Raw genomic sequence first — 21,289 nt, 5'->3', positions numbered from 1 at the left:
AGTTCCTGTTGAGTCATTGCACTGGGACTTCTGTGGCATCTCAACTCATATCGTGGTCGGTGGGGTGGGAGGGTGTGGGCATGCGGTGGATACATTTATGATCCAGAGGTCTACACCCATTTGTACACCAATTAATGGTGCTAGATTTAAAGGAAGAAACTTCCATATTTAAAAAGCACCTGTCATCATTGCAGGCTATCACAAAGCCTTTTGCAAGCAAAGGGAGCCTTTGAAGTTGTTGTCATTATTATGGGAAAAAAGGTGCCAGTTTAATTGTGGTTAGCAAATCCTGCAAATGAGGTAAGTAAGCCGATAACCTGTTTTAGTGATGTTAGCTGAAGGATAAATGATGCCTGGGATTTCTATTTGTTTTATTGGACCCTTTTTGTTTACCAGTTCAAGTTCTCATCGAAAAGACATCACTTCTGATAGTTCAGCAATTCCCATAGCACTAGCACTGTAATGTCAGCCTGAATTAGATGATAACATTGTTCAGTACCTTTTCCCTTTCAGGTTTGCAACCCACTGTGGTCTTGCTTCTTGTCTGAGCTCCAAGAGGTAAACAGTAGATTATTTGATTAGATTGTAGTTGTGAAATGCGACCCAGAAAGCTACACTGCCCTTCAGTTCAAACAGGAAATCATTTAATAAGCTTGCACTGACCTTTGTGAAATGCTTGTCCTTTTCTTGGCAATAAAACAAACAGCAACATGAAAGTCATAACTAAGACTTTAAGAGACTAACTGGTTTTTGAAACACAAGTATCCAATTAGTGGGGTGAAACAGGAGTACATCCAGAGGAAATAGTTGTTGGAGCCAGACAATAAATAACGCTTGATCCAAAATGTTGGCATCTTTAGTACAGTTGCCAAAATGTGGTTCTAACACTGTGCATCACACCATTTCAGTTCATATTAATATTCCGTTGTCTTAATGTCTCTTCTTGATGCATTTGGCACCTCTGCTATATTATGACTATTAGTTGCTTCTGGTTTGACACAAAGTCATAAATTCTAGTTTATATCCAACTGAATTGGTAATGTAACCTGGTAACCTGGATAATGGTGGGGACAGTACTGAGTGCTATTCTGTCAATGATAAGGCTGACAATAGAACACATGGCAATTGAATCAAATTATCTTTATTAGTCTGATACAATTTTCATTCTGAAAAATGTTAGATTGCAGATGTTTAATTAATTAGAAACTGTTTAAAAAAAATTGTGATCTAATTTTTTTCAGTAGCCGTAAGTACAATGTATCTGAATTTTCTGATTAGCATATTTTTAAATTCATTCATGGGGTGTGAGCATAGCCGCCTATGTGAGCATTCATTTGTGTCGATTGGCATTGTTATATTTCATAAGACTGATTAATTGGATGTACATAAGAAATACAATTCAGACATACGTACTTCAGAATTATAATCAGGGGTAGGCCATTTGGTCTCTCAAACCTAATTTGCCATTCATGGCCATAACTCCACATTCTGACATTCTGATAATGTTTGACCATCAGCAAAGTCCTTGACTTAAATATTAGTTTCTCAAGCAAAAAGTGATTAGTTTCTTTATCAGTCCCTTGTATCTCACTGAGCACTTACAGAAAGTGAGTGAATGCAATGAAAGTGCAACTATATACCCAGTCTTGTCAAGTGGAGGAGCTCTATAAAGATATATAGTTTGGAACTATTTAACTTAAGGATAAATATTATGTGAATATACAAACCTGTCAGATTTGCAGACTTAATGTGGGAATGGTCTCCTTGTCATGCTGGTGCATTTGTCCATACCTTCATTTACATCCTGGTCTCAATCAGTTTTCTGTGACTTGATTCATTGCAAATGTAGGGATTGGTGGTTGGATTCCCACTATGAGAAGGAAGCCTAGCATTATATGTGAAAATGCACTGATTAGATTGCCTGCAGTGTGGAAACAGGCCCTTTGCCTCAACACGTCCACACCGATCCTCTGAAGAATATCCCATCCACACCCATTTCCCTCTGATTAATGCACTTAACAAAACGGGCAATTTAGCATGGCCAACCCACTTGACCTGCACATCTTTGGACTGTGGGAGGAAATCGGAGCACCTGGAGGAAATCCATGCAGACACGGGGAGGATGTGCAAACTCCACACAGACAATCGCCCGAAGTTGGAATCGAACCTGGGACCCTGGTGCTGTGAGGCAGCAGTGCTAACCACTGAGCCACTGTGCCGCCCCTGTAATGCGGTAGCAGAAGAGGTGATGAGAACAGAAATGTCTAGTAGAAGGCATCCACTGAAGGATTCATCTGAGAATGAATTATTCAGCAGCTAAGTGTCTGGTGTTGAATGGAAGAAGAGGCTGCTTCAGATTCCTACTCCTCCATTGTAGAAACTCCAAGTCTTGACCCCTGCCGGCTTTCTGGACCTTATCACCACCTTTTATAAAGTGGCACCATTAAATGGTGGCAACATGGGTAGAGAGGAGGATGATTCATTTGAAGTGTGAGCTCTGTGTCTCCTCCTTCCATGTGTATGCAACACACTGGAAAGGAACAGCTGCAGTACTAATTCTGGTCAGGCTGGAAAGGTAAACCCTCACTAATATGCCTTTCAACGGTGGTGAATCCATTGAGCATCTGAATCGGGTTGGAGAGGATGGAATGTTAATTTTTTTTAAACCCAACACACCTGAAATCTATTAATTGAGGTTTTAATTATGGCTGTGTGGAAGTTTCCAGATCTGGAGCACAGGTTTGAGTGTTGTGTTGGTCTCAATTACGATGTTACGTTCATCTTTAAAGCGTAAGCAAATAGGTTTCTAGGGCCCCAAGAAGCTTAGTGAGGGCTGCTGAATGGAATAGTGTTTATTCTCAACACTGCTTGTCAGCCAGGAAAAACAGGACTGTTTCCCCTGACTCCAGTCAACTTCCTGGTCTCTACCCCCTCCAATATAATCTGTTTCCCTCCTCATAATTGGACTATAGTCAGCAATCACTCCTCTTAAATTTCATCTCTACATAACAGTCTCTTTTTCTGTCTTTCTGATTCTCTGCAATCATCTTCCAACTATCCGTGTCACGTTTTTATGCACCACCTGTTCAAAATAAAAATATTGCAACTAAGGAATTAGAAGTCCATGTCATTTACTAGAATTCCTTCTGTCAGCTGGAAAATCCTACCAAAACAAAGGGTAGAAACTATGAAACATTATATTGTTATGGATCAGACCAAAACCCCTCAAAATATATTAAGAAGATAGCCTAGACCCCAACGTTTTCTTACTTTTCAAGGCAACTATAAAGCATTGTGTTTTGGATGCAATTCATTTGGTCAAACTACCAGGCTTGAAGCTTAAGACTCACTTTATTCTTACATTAAAGTTATAATACAAACAAAAGAAAGACGGATTGAAATAACTTAACTCTACTGGAAAACTTAACAGAATAATAAATTATTTAACTATGAAACAGCACTGTTCCAATATAGTAACATCTCATAAACACACCCTTGGCAAAGGCAAATTCAGTAAAATAGATTGTCTCAAATGCACTTCTCCAGTGCAGGAGGAAAGGACATTAAGAGAAAACTCAGAACTCAAGTGTTTTGCTGTAGCAGGGAGAGATGAATAGCAGCTTCCAAACATCAACAACTACAGAAAGTTAAACTAAAATGCTGTTTGTGTGGGAGCTTGACCCCATGCCTTCATGCTCCTCCTATTGTTCCAACTTAAAAAAACACCCAAAGCCTCACAAGCTGTTTACTTTATTGGCTTGGAACAGACTGCTCAATACCTGTCTCAACCTCTCTTCATTAAAAAAAGGACAAAATGCATCACTTAAAGTCATAGTGTCACCACAATATGCCCTTCACACTCAATTGAAATTTTGCATGCCGTTATTAGAGTACCAATGAAGGGAAAGATGCATGTCTGACCTAAGAGCCAACATGCTTGATGGAACCAACTCCATCCAACAAGCTTACTCCCCAGAGATTGAGGAATTAATTACCCAACCTGAGCCTGCATCTCCTCTCCCCATTCAGTTACCAGGCCAGATCAACTCTCCAATTTAAAAAAAAATGTGCTAAATAAAATCATCTCTAACACTTTGTTTGCACAACAGATGCATCCAGTCACCAGACAATATTTTTGTGAGGTACATGTGGAGTGGTAAGTGTGATGCTGTAATTTCGGTATTATTCACACTATTCCATTTAAAGCAAAAGGTTACAAAAGGTAGAGCTGATACATTTGGATTTTTAAGGTTTAGAGAATGAATCTAAACCATCCAGATTTTGGTGAATCTGGATTGTGTATTCAGCACAATGTTCATTGTCAAACCAATTTTCACACCCCAGTATATCCAAAGTACACTGAAGTAATGTAATTTTGTAATGTCAGCATGTTATGCATGATGTCTACTCGTTAAAAATCACTGTCCAGCCTGATTACTTGTTTGATGGTTTGACCCTGTTCTTCTACCAGGGATGGGAGACTGAAATCTGGTGATGAACTGCTAATGATTAATGGACAGTCACTGGTTGGACTCTCTCACCAAGAGGCAGTTGCACTACTTCGATCAGCAGCAGGACTTGTACAGCTGATCGTTGCAAGCAGGGTAGGTGCTCCTTTTCACTTGGAAGTTTTTGTTTTAGTTTTCTGCTTTTTCTCCCTGACCAAAAGCATGATTCTAAGTGTAGCAGATGTTGAGCAGAATTTAACTTTATCCCTGAAAAGGCATTTGGACAAATACATGGATGGGAAGGGTTTAAAAGAGTATGGGCCAAGTGTAGGGAAATGGGGTTAGCATGGATGGACATTTTGGTCAGCATGGACAAGTTTGGACCAAAGGGCCTATTTCCATGCTATAGGAGTCTATGACTCTATGACTTGTTGGAAAACCCCATGTTGCTTATTTCTTGGAGGACCTGCATAATTAGTTAACTGGACACTGTCAGGCCTCCCGTGCAAACAGTGCCCCAGTAGGATGGCTAATCAAAAAGTTAAGTGCAGGAGACAAATGGGAACAACACCCCTGGCATGTTTCCCTCCAAGACACTAACCTGATTTGGAAATATTTTTCTGGTCCTTCCCATCACTGGGTCAAAATCCTAGTATTGCTTTCAGGCATTTGGATCTGAAAGAGTTAATACAGATAGTGCCATAAGCACCACCCACTGTTAGCGAGTTTTGAGAAGATTTACAGCTCAAATTGAGGTTCTGGAGGTAGGTTTGCTCGCTAAGCTGGAAGGTTAGTTTTCAGACGTCCCTCACCGTTCTAGGTAACATCATCAGTGAGCCTCCAGTGAAACACTGGTAGCTTTTTATTTATGTGTTTAGGTTTCCTTGGGTTGGTGATGTTATTTCCAGTGGTGATGTCATTTCCTGTTCTTTTTCTCAGAGGGTGGTAAATGGGATCCAAGTTAATGTATTTGTTGATAGAGGTCCGGTTGGAATGCCATGCTTCGAGGAATTCTTGCGCATGTCTCTGTTTGGCTTGTCCAAGGATGGATGTGTTGTCCCAGTCAAAGTGGTGTCCTTCCTTATGTGTTTTTGTGGCTAGTTGATGTTCATGTATCCTGGTGGCTAGTTTTCTGCCTTTTCCTGTCAGAAACCTTAGTCACTCTTCCCTACACCAAAGACATCTTGGAAATGACTGCCAGACTACTCAGACCTCTTATTATCCCACAAACCCACCAACACACTAAAACAGCAGCTAATGAACTTGAAAGACCCTACACAGACAATAAGCAAAACGAATGTCATTTACAAAATACCTTGCAAGAACTGTAACAAACACTACATTGGACTAACAGGCAGAAAACTAGCCACCAGAAACATGAATATCAACTAGCCACAAAAAGACATGACCTACTCTCAGTAGTATCTTTACATACAGATGAGCAATGACACCACTTCAACTGGGACAACACATTCATTCTAGGACAAACCAAATAGAGACATGCACGAGAATTCCTAGAAGCATTGCATTCCAACTAGAGCTCTATCAACAAATACATTGACTTGGATCCCATTAACTAGCCCTGGAGACAACAAACAGGAACTGACATCACAGGAAATAACATCACCAAACCAAGGAAATCTAAACACAAATAAAATGCGGGCCATACCACCAGTGATTCATTAGAGGCTCACTGATGATGTTACCTAGTATGGTGATGAAATGTCTGAAAACAAGCCTTCCAGCTCAGCGAGCAAACCTACGTCCATCACCCACTGTGATAATGTCGTGAAGACTAGTGGAGAAAGTAACTCAGCATCTTGAATGAGTGTTACCTTAGATCTAACAGTCTCTAATAACATGTACCATATCTGTGTAATATCTACATTGTTACAGAAATGCAATGACCTATATTTTGTTTAGATTAGATTACCTACAGTGTGGAAACAGGCCATTTGGCCCAACAAGTCCACAATGACCCTCCGAAGAGTAACCCACCCAGACCCATTTCCCTCTGACTAATGCACCTAACACTATGGGCAATTTAGTACAGTCAATCCACCTGACCTGCACATCTTTGGACTGTGGGAGGAAACCAGAGCACCTGGAGGAAACCCTCGCAGACACAGGGAGAATGTGCAAACTCCACACAGTCAGTCGCCCGAGGCTGGAATTGAACCCAGTTCCTTGGCGCTGTGAGGCTGCAGTGCTAACCACTGAGCCACCATGTCGTTTACTACAAGAGAGTCTTCTAATTAGATCAATTGGTAGCTATACTCATCCTTAGGAGACTCCACAGACACATGAGGATTGGATTGGAGGCAGCATAGAAAATAAAGTGGCAGCAGTAGATCTGAAGATTTGTTTTAGCTTCAGCATAAAACATGGTAATCTAAAAAGGAAATAAAAATGGGATTTGAAGATTGATCTCCCTACTGATACAGCAGTGTAAGTATTGCTGAGAAGATCTTTGGTAGAGATCTGATGAACGCTGGAGGAGAATACCTTGTGGTAACGTTGAAGCATAGTTCAAACAACAACAGAATATATTTCAGCCGCGGTAAGAAATGCTGGAACAGAAGAAATCTGCAGTTCCAAGGTGACTACAGAAAAACAAAGATCCAAATAGCTACCTACACAAATAGATGCATGAAATACAGCAGCCCCCAGCAAAGTATAAACCGAAAGATTTTTGATGGGAAATAGGTGACCCAGACCTTGCATTTTATTAAGTTGTTACTTAAATCAGCAGGGATCTCACAGATTTCAAGTTACACCAAAGCAAGTGTCACATTATCATATTAGCAAGCCTTGGTTGAGAAAACACTATTTACAGCTAACAGATGTGTGACTGCATAAACCAGGTGGCATTACACTCATTAATAAAGAAATGTGATAAGCAACTCTCCAGTATTATGGACAGGAAATACCAGAAAGCCTATACATACTTCCCAAGCAAGGATTCTCGATCCTGAGTAGAATTAACATCCATCTCACTCACTCAAAAGGCAGAAAAGCTTAAACTACAAAAGGTCAAGAAACAACCAGTCAAAGACACAGCCAAAGAACAATATACTCTCCTTGAAAAAAATTGACAAATGTTCAAATGAATTGAATCAGATTGCAACACAGCACAGTGATCAACTGGTTATGATACTAGACACATATGTTAGATGTTGAGATGACTAAGGAAGGTCAAGCTCAAGTTGAATATCTGACGTCCTTTCACCTTTCAAAGAAGAATCCTCATCCACCATTATGAATAAGCAAGACAGAATCTTCAATTAACACAATTGAAGAAGTGAATATGTTGATTTCATCAATAGTTCAATTACTGATGGCAAACAACAAAGTCCAAACTAATTAAAATTGAAATAATAGCTTTCTCTTCACAAGCACAGATCTGCAGGCAATTTGAGAAGAAAAACTCACTGACACCAGTTGAAGATGTGTTGCATACATCTAGAGAGAAACCACCACTGAGAAGAGATGAACAAAAAGATGAAGAAAAGATTGCCATTAGTAGCAGCGATGATGCCATCTATGAAAGAAATGTAGGAGACTGAAGTTCAGTTCACCAATTCAGAGAAAACTACAGTTCAATTGCAAGATAGTCCCAGGAAACTATCTTTTACCTAACAACCGTGCTACTAAGATCAAAAGAACATGTTTATGGAGAATAATAAAATCTCCAGATTGCCTGAATTTATAAGTTAACGACTTGGGGATAGATGGAATGGTAGTAAATGTAATTACATCAGTCAATGTATAGCCAAATATAATAAGAAAAAATGAAGTTTGGAGGGAGATGTTGTGTATAAGCCTGAAAGGGTTTATACAGATTAAGTATCATAAGTACCACTCACTGTGATGAGAACTGGAGAGTAACTAAGAATCTTGAAGGAGAGAGATCAAAAGCCATGCCCTCCCACCAGTCTAATCATCTATACTGTAATTATCTATACCAAATCCCTTTAATGCATAAATTGTTGCAGAGATGAAATCACCTATATTTTGTTTACTACAAGAAATTCCTCTAATTTGCCCAGAATAATCTTTATTCAAACCAAACAATATGGACCTTTGAGGAATGTAAATTAGAAGGTGTTAGTGGCAGCACATACAACACTTCCTCACAGCATTGTGTGTGCACCTACGCTACTGGACTGCAGTGTTTCATCAAGGCAGTTCAAAAGATCTTCTTTATGTCAATTAGAGATAGGTTCAAAAATGCTGACTTAAAGCCCACATTTCATAAAAGACAACATTTTAAACAGCTCTAGTATGAACAACGCCACCGAGAGCTCTGGCCACTACTGGTATGACACACAGGCCTAACTTGTGAGTTACCAGTGGATTCTCATTTAGAGGTCAACCTGGGCAGGTTGGGATTGTGGGGAGGGCATGGTTGAGAGGAGCCACCATGGACAGGAAAAAGGTTAACTGCAAGGGCAAAAGGAGGCTGGCTTTTGGTAATGACCCCTAGCCCCCATTCTCAATGCATTGTCTCTTGATTTACAGGCACTGTGTGCCCTAAAAGGATCTGCCCGACTGAACTGTGGACAAACGCAGCAGGGTTCACTGAGTCTCTCCACCCTGGGAAATCCCCTACCACTGCAAGTTGAACACAAGTGTCAGTGCTATGAGGCACATAAATGGCCATTAAGTCGCTACTTAAGGGTTTCTTTTGACCTCTGGCAGAAGGTTGTGCTCCATCCTTTCTTCCTGATCAAATGGCTACCCTACCTCGAAACTTATCTCCAGGTTCGGAGACATTAAATTCCACCCATTCTCCTTACTGAATTTGTGAGTGAAGGTAATCTTGGTGGAAAATCAGGCGGGAGGGTCAATGCTATTATTGACTCCACTCAATTTTATAGATATTTACTAATCAGCTGCTACTACACATCTCTGGATCTGGTGGGACTTGAACCCGGGCGTCCTGACCCAGAGGTAGAGACAATATCATTGCACCATAGGAACCCCTCACTCAGTTTTATATCCACCCCTTTAAATAAATGGTTAATTGAGCATTTTTGTGTGAGCTACCCTGTGCAGTTATCCTTTATATGTTGTACCTAGGTGAAGAGAGACCTTGTTAGAGGAGGTAAGATAACTATGCATCTGATCCATTATAAATAATGTTGCCCTTAATCTCAGGAGTAGCTCTCAATGATTGGATTTTAACACAAAGGTAACATGAAATATCTTTGCCTTGAATTTTTAAATATGTTGTCCATATCTCCTGCCAAAACTTCTTATGGGATAGCAGAACCCCTGTGAAAATGGTGTGTACCATTTGTTTGGATGTCTTCCTGTTTGCTTTAATTAAAGAGCAACAATTTCACTTGACTCCAATCCAAATCCTGCTACTGGTTTTAAATCTTCTTTCATTGTATTTAATGTTGAAGTGAGTTCCAATTTTGAAGTCAGCACCAGGAATCTGCACTGAATTTCAGCATCAGATATAAGAGGTGCCTCCAGCAGGGTTACTCTTAAGCTGCTAGGCCGCCTTGTCTGAATTTGGCAGAAGGATTGAGTTTAAGTAATGGAAAGAAATTGGGACCACCAATGCAGAAATTCCAGGAGCTGATCATGGTTATGCGTTTATCCCTTTCATGAAACCATACCACTGTCACTTTCACTGCTCCACAACAACTTGTAGGAATCCTGTAAAATGTTTTTCAAGGGCAGACTAATTATAGTGTATAGGAACACAGGAAGTGCTCGAATAAAAGAGGCCAAGATCAATCTAGTTTCCTATCTACCACTCTGGCCTTGAAATAGCAATAATGGAGTTGCCACCTAATTATTGAAGTCAAGGAATCTGATCTTAAATATGAACTCTTGTTTGGGCTTCTCACTTTCCAGGAGTTCAAGTTAATAAACAAAAGCCTAAATCTCCTATTTGAAACAATACAGATGCAGGCATTTCAACATATGGATGTGCAAAGATGGGCCGAATAGCTTTCTTTATTTGTTGTTATCTAATGATATTTGTGCTGCAGGAGATGTATAATTACAACTTTGTTCTTTTGTCTGTGGATGGTATAGTGTGTAACCTTTTAATCGCATAAATAATTTTTGTTAAAAATTGAAGTCATGGAATCATACAGCACGGAAACAGACTCTTCGGTCCAATCGATCCACGCCAACCTTGTTCCCAAACTAAACTTGCCCCATTTGCCTGCGCTTGATCCATATCTCTCCAAACCTTTCCTATTAATAAACTTAGCTGAAAATGTGTTGCTGGAAAATCACAGCAGGTCAGGCAGCATCCAAGGAACAGGAGAATCGACGTTTCGGGCATGAGCCCTTCTTCAGGAATGAGGAAAGTGTGTCCAGCAGGCTAAGATAAAAGGTAGGGAGGAGGGACTTGGGGGAGGGGTGTTGGGAATGTGATAGGTGGAAGGAGGTCAAGGTGAGGGTGATTGGCCGGAGTGGGGGTGGGGGCGGAGAGGTCAGGAAGAAGATTGCAGGTTAGGAAGGCGGTGCTGAGTTCGAGGGATTTGACTGAGACAAGGTGGGGGGAGGGGAAATGAGGAAACTGGAGAAATCTGAGTTCATCCCTTGTGGTTGGAGGGTTCCTAGGTGGAAGATGAGGCGCTCTTCCTCCAGCCATCATGTTGCTATGGTCTGGCGATGGAGGAGTCCAAGGACCTGCATGCCCTTGGTGGAGTGGGAGGGGGAGTTGAAGTGTTGGGCTACGGGGTGGCTGGGTTGGTTGGTCCTTGGACTCCTCCATTGCCAAACCATAGCAACACGACGGCGGGAGGAAGAGTGCCTCATCTTCCGCCTAGGAACCCTCTAACCACAAGGGATGAACTCAGATTTCTCCAGTTTCCTCATTTCCCCTCCCCCCACCTTGTCTCAGTCAAATCCCTCGAACTCAGCACCGCCTCCTTAACCTGCAATCTTCTTCCTGACCTCTCTGTGCCCACACCTCCTCCCTCACCTCTATCCAAGGCCCTAAAGGAGCCTTCCACATCCATCAAAGTTTTACTTGCACATCCACTAATATCATTTATTGTATCAGTTGCTCCCGATGCGGTCACCTCTACATTGGGGAGACTGGGCGCCTCCTAGCAGAGCGCTTTAGGGAACATCTCCGGGATACCCGCACCAATCAACCACACCGCCCCGTGGCCCAACATTTCAACTCCCCCTCCCACTCTGCCGAGGACATGGAGGTCCTGGGCTTCCTTCACCGCCGCTCCCTCACCACCAGACACCTGGAGGAAGAACGCCTCATCTTCCGCCTCGGAACACTTCAACCCCAGGGCATCAATGTGGACTTCAACAGTTTCCTCATTTCCCCTTCCCCCACCTCACCCTAGTTCTAAACTTCCAGCTCAGCACTGTCCCCATGACTTGTCCGGACTTGTCCTACCTGCCTATCTCCTTTTCCACCTATCCACTCCACCCTCTCCTCCCTGACCTATCACCTTCATCCCCTCCCCCACTCACCCATTGTACTCTATGCTACTCTCTCCCCACCCCCACCCTCCTCTAGCTTATCTCTCCACGCTCCAGGCTCACTGCCTTTATTCCTGATGAAGGGCTTTTGCCCGAAACGTCAATTTCGAAGCTCCTTGGATGCTGCCTGAACTGCTGTGGTCTTCCAGCACCACTAATCCAGAATCTGGTTTCTAGCATCTGCAGTCATTGTTTTTACCTCTCCGCCCCCACCCCCACTCCGGCCAATTACCCTCACCTTGACCTCCTTCTACCTATCACATTTCCAACACCCCTCCCCCAAGTCCCTCCTCCCTACCTTTTATCTTAGCCTGCTGGACACACTTTCCTCATTCCTGAAGAAGGGCTCATGCCCGAAACGTCGATTCTCCTGTTCCTTGGATGCTGCCTGATCTGCTGTGCTTTTCCAGCAACACATTTTCAGCTCTGATCTCCAGCATCTGCAGTCCTCACTTTCTCATCGAAGATATTAATAAACTTATTCAAGTGTCTTTCAAACATTGTACCTGTACCTGCATTCACCACTTTCTCTGGTAGTTCAGTACACGAACCACTCTCCATTTAAAAAAAAGTTGCCCCTCAAGTCCCTTTGAAATCATTCTCCTCTCACCTTAAAAATCCAACCCCTAGTTTTGAACTTCACTATCCTAGGGAAAAGACCCTTGTCATTCACCTTATCTATGCCCTTCATGGTTTTAGAAACCTCAGTAACGTCACCCCTCAACCTCCTATGGAATGGAAAAAGTCCCAATCTTTCCAGGCAACATCCTGGAAATCTTTTCTGAGCCCTCTCCAGTTTAATAATATTCTTCCTATAACAGCGTGACCAGAACTGCACACAGTAGTCCAGAAGAGGCCTCACCAATGTTCTGTACAACCTCAACATGCCGTCCCAACTTATATACTCAAAGGTCTGACCAATGAAGGAAAGCATGCCAAACGCCTACTTAATCACCCTGTCTACCTGTGATGCAAATTTCAAAGAATTATGTACCTGAAACCCCTTGGTCTTTCTGTTCCACAACACTATCATACCATTTATTGTATAAGCCCTGTCCTTGTTTGTATTACCAAAATGCAAAATCTCACATTTATCCAAATTAAACTCCATCTGCCACTCCTCAGTGTTCATATGCAAGTTTCATATGATAGTTCATTGCCTTAGTAATTGCCTTAATCAGTGGAAATTATGTTGCATGTGGCCATCATTTTATATCAGTGCCCTTTCATTAATGTTGAATTATTCTTAATCCGAATATGCTATGATTAAAACATCTTTAAAACTGAAGATGTGCTGATGAATAATGGTTTTATGTTTAATAATGTTTAATTCATGGCTTGAATATTAAATTTAATTCTATTCATGATCTGGCTTTTATAATACATTACCCCCGGAGATTGCAATTCCTCAAGAGATTGTATCTATGAATTCCTCCCCTTTATTAAACAGAAAGCTATCTCTTTCAAAGATTAAATTGAAAGTAGCAGCTTGTACAGCATTATCCAACTGAAAAGCTTGAGAAAGCAAGATAATTTTAAAGCATATTTTAAAAGATTTTTTCCATTTGTAAACTTAAATGAAGATCCATGGTACTACACGGCACCACCAAGGTTGTTTTTTCCTTCATGTGGTAAGTGGCCCACCCTTAATTCCCTTGCGGAAGTGGTGGTGAGACAACTACTTGAATGTCTGCAGTCCATATGGTACAGCTACACCCACAGAACTGTTAGGGAGGGAGTTCCAAGATTTTGATCCAGCGATGATGAAGGAATGACAATAGAGTTCCACGTCAGCATTGTGTACATCTTGGAGGGAAATTTGTAGGTGGTGTTTACTTATAGAAGAGAAGAAGAATAAGAATTAGCTTTATTGCTACATGTGCTCACATGAGTACAGTGAAAAGATAAGAAGTCACCACTTGCAATGCCATCTGAGGTATGTAGGTATAGATTCTTAAGTACAAATTCTCAGAGAAAAGAAATTACAAAAATAAAGAAAAAAATGCCCAGCAATAATTTAGAACAATAGAGCAATAAGAGTTCAGAATAATTTCTTCCAACCCAGATTGTGCCAGGCTTCACCTCGAGGCCAGGAGTGCTGGGAGTCTGAGTGCACTCCGAGGCCGGGAGTCTGAGTCCATGCTGAGGCCAGGTGTCCGCACTGACTTTCACCCTGGACATTGCCAATGTTGCCTGAGGATGGGAGGTAAAAAGAAAAACTACGCAAAAGGAGAGAGGAAAAAAATTAGTCAGTTTCTAGTCATGGACAAACCCCCACCTCTGCCTAGAACTTTGATAGGTGGGGGATTGAGCGATGGTAATGCCATTGGGTATAAGGGGCACTGGTTAGATTTCCTCTTGTTAGAGATGGACATTACATATCATATGTGTTGCAAACAGGCTTGATGTATCTGGTCATGGACTGCTTTGGTATCTGAGTAGCTGGGAATGCAGGGATGAGAAATCTTTGTCTTTTGATGGAATTCTGACTTTTCTGCTGTGGAATTCTGCCCTATGAAATGTTTTTCCGATCTGCACCTCTTTCCATCTGTAGCCCTTTGTTTTGATTTGTACATTCATAATCTAACAATGTCATGTTCTGTTGTTAGTATGGACGTCATGTGTGTTACACGTATTGCCCATATTACATGCTGAAATATTGAAATGCTGTGTTCACTTTTATAATTTTGTACAAATGCATTGATGCACAATCTTAAAGTTAATAGACAGTAAATAAACAGAAAAGTAATGTTTCTACCCACTTGAAGTCTAAACGTTCCACTCATTTGAAGTGACACGGAAGCATTTGTATTTTATTACACATCATAAAAAGTGCTATAATTCCTGGCTTTTCATGTGCATCAGTGACTTTGTTGTTTCACGTTATGATTCCTTATCACACAAGATTTTCAGACCTATTGTCTTTACTAAACTCATCCCTATGAATGGTACTGAACACTATGCAATCATCAGCAAAGATCCTTAATTCCAAATTTACAATGAGAATAGGATAATTAGTGAAACAACTGAAAACGGTTCGCCAAGACACTACCCTGAGGGACTCCTGTAGTGATGTCCTGAGGCTGAGATGATCAACTTCCACAACCAGCATGTGAAAGGTATGTATCCAGTCAGGAAATAGTTTACTCATGGATTCCCAATTACTTTAATTTTACTGAAGCTCCTTGATATGCACCCAGTCAAATGCTTGATGTCAAGGGCAGTTACTCCCATCTCAGCTCTTGAATTCAGCTCTTCTGCTCACTTTCTGGACCTTGTTAATGGACCAGGTTATTGTTAACAAATTGCCTCTTGGTAGAGTTGTCAACCACACTTTCCATTGCTTTGCTAATGATCAAAAGTAGACTGATGAGGTGGTAATTACCTGATTTTTGACTGGCCGTGCAGTTTGTTGACAGGGCATGCTTGGGCAATTTTCCACATTGGTAGTGTGGTAGCCATACTGGAGCATCTTGGCTAAAATCTGGATTGCAAGTCTTAGCAGGGCCGTTTGCTGTAACCTTTGCTATATTCAATGCTTTCAGCCATTTCTTGATCTTGGAATGAATCAGATTAATTGAAGATTTGTTATTTGTGATGCTGAGGGCCTCAGGACGTCACTGAGATGAATCGTGCATTTGACAATTATGTCTGAAGATGTTTGCAAACACAACAGTGTGCTCTTTTGTACTTACATGTTGGACTCTGCAATTATTGAAGGTTTAGTTATTTATGAAGACTCCACTTCTCATTAGTGGTTCAACTGTCCAGACTATTCTCAATGGGGTGTGGCAAGATTGTGGAGCTGAATTCTTGGGATGGGATGGATGGGATGGGATCTTATCAGTCCAACCAAAGCAGCTTTGACAGCAAGACTGGGAGTAAGGCAGGATAGGTCAATGAGTTCCAGTGTCCAGCTGACCGAACCGTAGCGGGGCTGGAAGTGGGAAAGTTACCTGCTGGCAGCATTCGGTTATCAATTTGAATTTGTAAGTGGCCATTTAGAGGCAGATTATGAACATGCTGGGTTTCTCCCAGCAATATTGCTATGAAGAGAGGTTGAGTAGGTTAGGTTTATTTTCACTAGAAAAAAGGAGATGGGGGGGACCTGATTGAGGTATACAAAATCATGAAGGGTGTAGACAGAGTGGATAGAGACAAGCTTTTTCCCAGGGTGAAGGATTCAATAACGAGAGGTCACGCTTTCAAGGTGAGAGGTGAAAGTTTAAGGGGGATACACGAAGCAAGTACTTCACACAGAAGGTGGTGGGCATTTGGAATGTGTTGCCAGCAGAGGTAATAGAGGCAGGCACGGTAGATTCATTTAAGATACGTCTGGATAGATGCATGAGTAGGTGGGGAGCAGTGGGATACAAATGCTTAGGAATTGACCGACAGGTTTAGACAGTACATTTGGATCGGCTCAGGCTTGGAGGGCCGAAGGGGCTGTTCCTGGGCTGTAAATTTTCTTTGTTCTTAATATGCAACTTTCCAGTTCAGCCTAAGTCTGGCACATGTCAGTACATTGCTATTGGTGGTTGGGTTAGTCCTCCAGCACAAGCTCTCCTATGCTGCAAGGGTCAGTGTTTCACCTCAACAGTTGTAGTTGCAGTTTTTTTTTAAATCTGAAAGCTCTTCAAAGGACACCTCAAGGTGAAGGCACTGATGAGGTCCCCCTCCTGTCTCTGATTGAGTCTGTAGTTTCAATTAATCCCCTACTGCACTTACATGGATTGCAGTCTTCCAGGCAGTCAGTTAGGAGCTGGCTTCCAGCAGGATTTCACCAGCAGGCAACAGGAACAAGCTTGAGTCTAGGAACTGCTCCCAACCAGCAAATATTTTTAACATGGTTAAATTCTGCCCATCATTAGCATCTGCATTGCAGACTCAGCTTGTAAAACATTTCAGGGGTTGGAAAGCCGCTGCCTCACTGCGTCCTGTAGTCAGTGACACTTCAATGCTCACTAATAAACACAGTAAGGTGTGCCATTTCTCATCCAGATTACTGGGCAGGATGTAAAATTGGTTTTAAAAAAATTGAGCATTAACCTTGCCAATGGATATGCACTTAAATCAGTTAGTTCTAATATACGAAGGTGCTATGGTTGGAATCCCTACTCTCAGTGCTGAATGTACTGCTCAGGGATTTAACGTATAATTCAAGGAAATAAAATAACCTGGAGATGAAAGAAAATGTTTTTGAAATATTTCATAATGCAAAGCTGCTTGATCGTGGAGGTGTGCAAACATTATTAGGATGAAAAGCAACCAGTTTTAATTACTCTTTACTCTGTTTTACAGGATGAATCTGAAATCCATTTCCAGAAGTTCCCCTCTACAAGTTTACCTGATTTGGTGACTAACTTTGTGGTTGCTGATAACTCCCCTTCTCCTACAGAAAATAAAGAGAATGTAAAACCAGAGAGTGAAGATGCAGCTGCTGACTGCCAAGTGCATCACCATCCTGAAAGTGTAAGTGCTGACATAGAAATGTTGTGTCACTTCAAACATTTAAGTTGGAAGCATCACAAAGTGGTAGAAATTCTTCTCTGTGCTATTTTTAAATATTTGGTTCACAAATTTTGGTGAAGTTCTTACGTCCAACAATTGTTGCAGTATCTGTATACATGACACTGTTAATATTTTAAAAGCAGCACAAAGACATGGCGCAAGGGAAATGGTGGATACCATCTCCAATGTGGGTGGCTGAAAGAGAATCATTGTGAAAGCTGGAGATCCAGAAGTCTTAGACAAATTTATTGTTCAATGTTAGACATTTCATGATCCTAAACCCAGCTGACAAAGGCCCTACTTGAAATCTTACTTTTTTTTTCTCTCCTGAATCTTGTTCAACCTTTTGTTCATTGTAAAAGGGGTTGGTCTATTTCCAGCCCCCTTTATCTCCATCAGTCACCTAAAATTTCCTTCCTTCACCCTGCAAGATATTTCTGGTAAAACAACATAATATCTAGTTAATCTTGTATCCTACATTATACACTTAAGAGCTTTGTCTTTGCACTTTCTTGATTCTCCCACAAGAGACCTCATCGGGTTAGATGATGAATGACAAGGTCCCCCCAGGATGTTTATTATTAAAGCTGTTAAAGCCAGGATCACTGAAGTTAGGGATGTTTAAGGTGAGTTGCAAAGCTGTGCTCTGTTTCTTTCCCCAGATACTGCCAGACCTGCTGAGTGTTTCAAGCAGTTTCTGGGTTTATTTCAGATTTTCAGCATTTGCAGTACTTTGCTTTTATGCAGTTTAAGGGCTGGGATTAAGTGAAAACTGATGCTTAACCTGACCATGAGAATTTAGACAGTTTTGCTGACACATTGCATGGTATATCAGGATAAATTGTTGCCTTTTGTGATGATAAGAGTAGGATTGGTGTTAACTTCAGTCCTATTGTAACTTCATGAGGTGAGGCATTTTGATGAGTTTTATTGTTTTCTGCTCAACCAAAATCATGGACAAAGACTCTGCACAGTTTTCTTTTACAAAATTACTGACTTCTGGTTGTTCAAAAAGAATTTTGACAGATACTGTGCGCTGAATTTTCCCAGGCACTAAATGATGTGTGCAGTGATGGGCCAATTGGGAAATTATGTTGCAATCTGAAAACTGTGATTCTCAACGTTGAGGAAGGAAACAGTCTGATATTCCACCTGAGGTTTTAACAGCAAGATGTGAATCTTGCCAGAGTGTGGTGAGGGGCTATTTGCTTGCATTAATATCTCATTGTCACTTTAGCTTATCAGTTTGCTATTTTCAGTGGTGAAAAACTAGGCAATAATAATTCCTGACATGAGGGTCTGAGTGGGTACCAGCGGCTTCAGCTCATCATCTTCTCAGGACCTCCATCTTGGCCAGCATCCCCCAACACCATAGGAATCGCTCCTGAGGCAGCAACCGCCTGCAACCTCCATCCATAGAGGTTGACATTGGCAAAGCACCAGCCACATCACCTTGGCCCTTTTGGAACTCAATTTTAATGTACTTCAGCACTTTGATACTGTGCTTTGGAGCTCACTGATACCTTACATTGCAATGCTGTTGCCAGGACACTTTCCACCTATCTGCTGCATCAAAACAGGATATATTTTAAGGCTCTTTGTTTATTTTCTTCGTGCTATTCACTTAGCATTTACTAGGATTCTCACAGAAAGTCTGCCTTCCCTGTTAGTGCAGACAGGTAGCAAGGTAGCTTTTCATATTTGGCAGCAATGAACTGTAATGGGGAACTGTGATCAGTCAGAGTGTTTGTCCTTAGTCAGGACTGAGGAATTAAGAAATGCAGGGGGCAGGAAAGATTAGTAATTTGGGGGATAGATGGTGTTAAGAACTATTAAGAAAAGAAGCTGCATGAAATAGTGATAGTGGTAGACCATAAATTTTCTTGGTGGAAATGCCAGAAGATCACAGCATTGATGAGTATTTCACCACTGCTAAATGCATATTGCATACTTAATGATGTGAGCATTGTAAACTTTTGAGCAAAGTTTCTAGGGCCAACAGAAGGAAACACTGCTTAAAATTCTGCTAAATTGACACTTGGCTCCCTTTTGAGAAAACTCAGAGCAAGGATTGTATTGAGAGTCAGTATAATCACTGGAGATGAAGACTGAATCCATGCATGAATTGTCAACATGATCATGCTGTTCTACATGATCATGGCTAACCATCTACTTCAAACTTGCATTACTGCACTTTGTTTAGATTTAGAACCCCCCATTATGGATTGATTTTAGAGTCTCATCTACAAGGTACACTGCAGCTACATACCAAGGCTCCTGTGACAGCACTTTCCAAATCCATGACCTCGACCATTTAGAAGAACAAGGGCAGCAGGTGCATGGGAAAACCATAAATTCCCCTCTAAGCCAGTGCCATCCTGACTTGGAAATGCACCACTGTTACTTCATTATCGCCAACTCCAAATCAGGGAACTCGCTCCTTAACAGTTTCATAGATGTCCCTACACCACATAGACTGCAGCAGTTCAAAAAGGCAACTTACCACCACCTTCTTCAGACACTCAGGGGTGGGTAATAAATGCTGGCCAAGACTGCAATGTCCAGATGTTTGAAATAATTTTTAAAAAATTGTTCTCCATGATTGTCAATAGAAGACACAACTTTGAATTAAATTCTGAAAATATGATTTGCTTTTTCTCTGCTGGCCACAGAAACGTCTGTCTGTAGCTCTGACTACAGAATCCCCTAACACAATTGATCTCTTGAAATCCGACATACCCCTCGTTGCATTAGAGCCAGTCTCAATACCAGAAACTTGGCTGTTTGTGCTACGTTCCCCTGATAATCCATCACCTCCTACATTTTCCAAAACAGCATACCTGTTTGAAATGAGTATATCCACAAAAGACTCCTGCCCTAGGTGCCAACCTCTCTCACCCTTCCTGGAATTAACCCATCTATGTGACTGTATCTGAGACTTTCCCCCCTTCCTATAACTGCCATCCATCACACACTGTTGCTGTTGCAAATTCCTCATCGCTTCTATCTGTCTCTCCAACCCATCCACTCGATCTGATAAGATTTGCATCCAACAGCATTTATGGCAGATATAATCCGCAGTAAACCTTAAACTCTCTTTAAACTCCCACATCTGACAAGAAGTACATATCACTGCAAAGGCCATTTTTGCTCCTTCACAATCCACAGACCCAGAAAATAACACCGTCTTATTCCTCTACAAACACTGCCTCAGGTTAAATTCAGAGCTGTGGCTTATATTTTAAGTTTAATCAGAGACTTATCTCCAAAAACATATAATCAAGAAAGAATCCACTATACTCACTACTGCAGCCTTTCTCTTGGACAGACTGAAAACAACAATTAACTTATCTGATTCTGTGCTGTGAACCTCGCACAACAGTTCCTCCAAGATTAGTTGTGAATTTCACTCCGATGTCCAGTGATACACGAATTCAAACAGCAAAGGCGGTAACTGTGCAGGTTCTCGTTCTCGTTCTTGTTCTCATTCTCTCTCTCTCTCTCTCTCTCTCTCTCTCTCTCTCTCTCTCTCTCCTGCACTGTCCTCACCATGTGCTTCCTTTGTCTGCTCTTCTCCCTTTTAAACTGCTGTTGTTTTGACTTTTTTTCCAAAGTTCCAAAACAATGCAACAGCAATGCTCCTGGAATTCAAGGAAATCACCTCCAACACCTAAAATACCTCAAAAAAAGGAGCAGCTCTTATAGCCAGAAATGTTTCCCATCCTCCATCTTGGATTACCCAGAATTCATCCTAGAGATCGATTGTGTTAGGGGATTCTCTAGTCAAAGGTACAGACAGACGTTTCTGTGGCCAGCAGAGAAAAAGCAGAATGGTGTGTTGTTTCCCTGGTGCC

The 21,289-nt window shown here is 41.4% G+C and overlaps 1 protein-coding gene across 4 annotated transcripts in view; it reads left to right on the top strand.

Annotated features, from left to right (window-relative positions):
- The window catches only part of pdzd2 (PDZ domain containing 2), a 547,489-nt gene that overhangs the window by 341,103 nt on the left and 185,097 nt on the right, over positions 1–21,289 (top strand). For all 4 annotated transcript variants that reach the window (XM_043687429.2, XM_087989833.1, XM_043687436.2 and 1 more), the window contains 2 exons: positions 4,472–4,604; positions 17,226–17,396. In XM_043687429.2, the coding sequence (XP_043543364.2) occupies positions 4,472–4,604; positions 17,226–17,396 (304 nt within the window). The remainder of the gene's footprint in view (positions 1–4,471; positions 4,605–17,225; positions 17,397–21,289) is intronic.

Source organism: Chiloscyllium plagiosum, unplaced genomic scaffold (assembly GCF_037043375.1).
Source record: "Chiloscyllium plagiosum isolate Xiang-an unplaced genomic scaffold, Cpla_swu_hap1 HiC_scaffold_1, whole genome shotgun sequence".
In the NCBI taxonomy this organism is placed as follows: Eukaryota; Metazoa; Chordata; class Chondrichthyes; order Orectolobiformes; family Hemiscylliidae; genus Chiloscyllium; species Chiloscyllium plagiosum.
The sequence above is the reverse complement of the archived record's forward strand: the minus strand, read 5'-3'. Positions and strand labels throughout refer to the sequence as shown.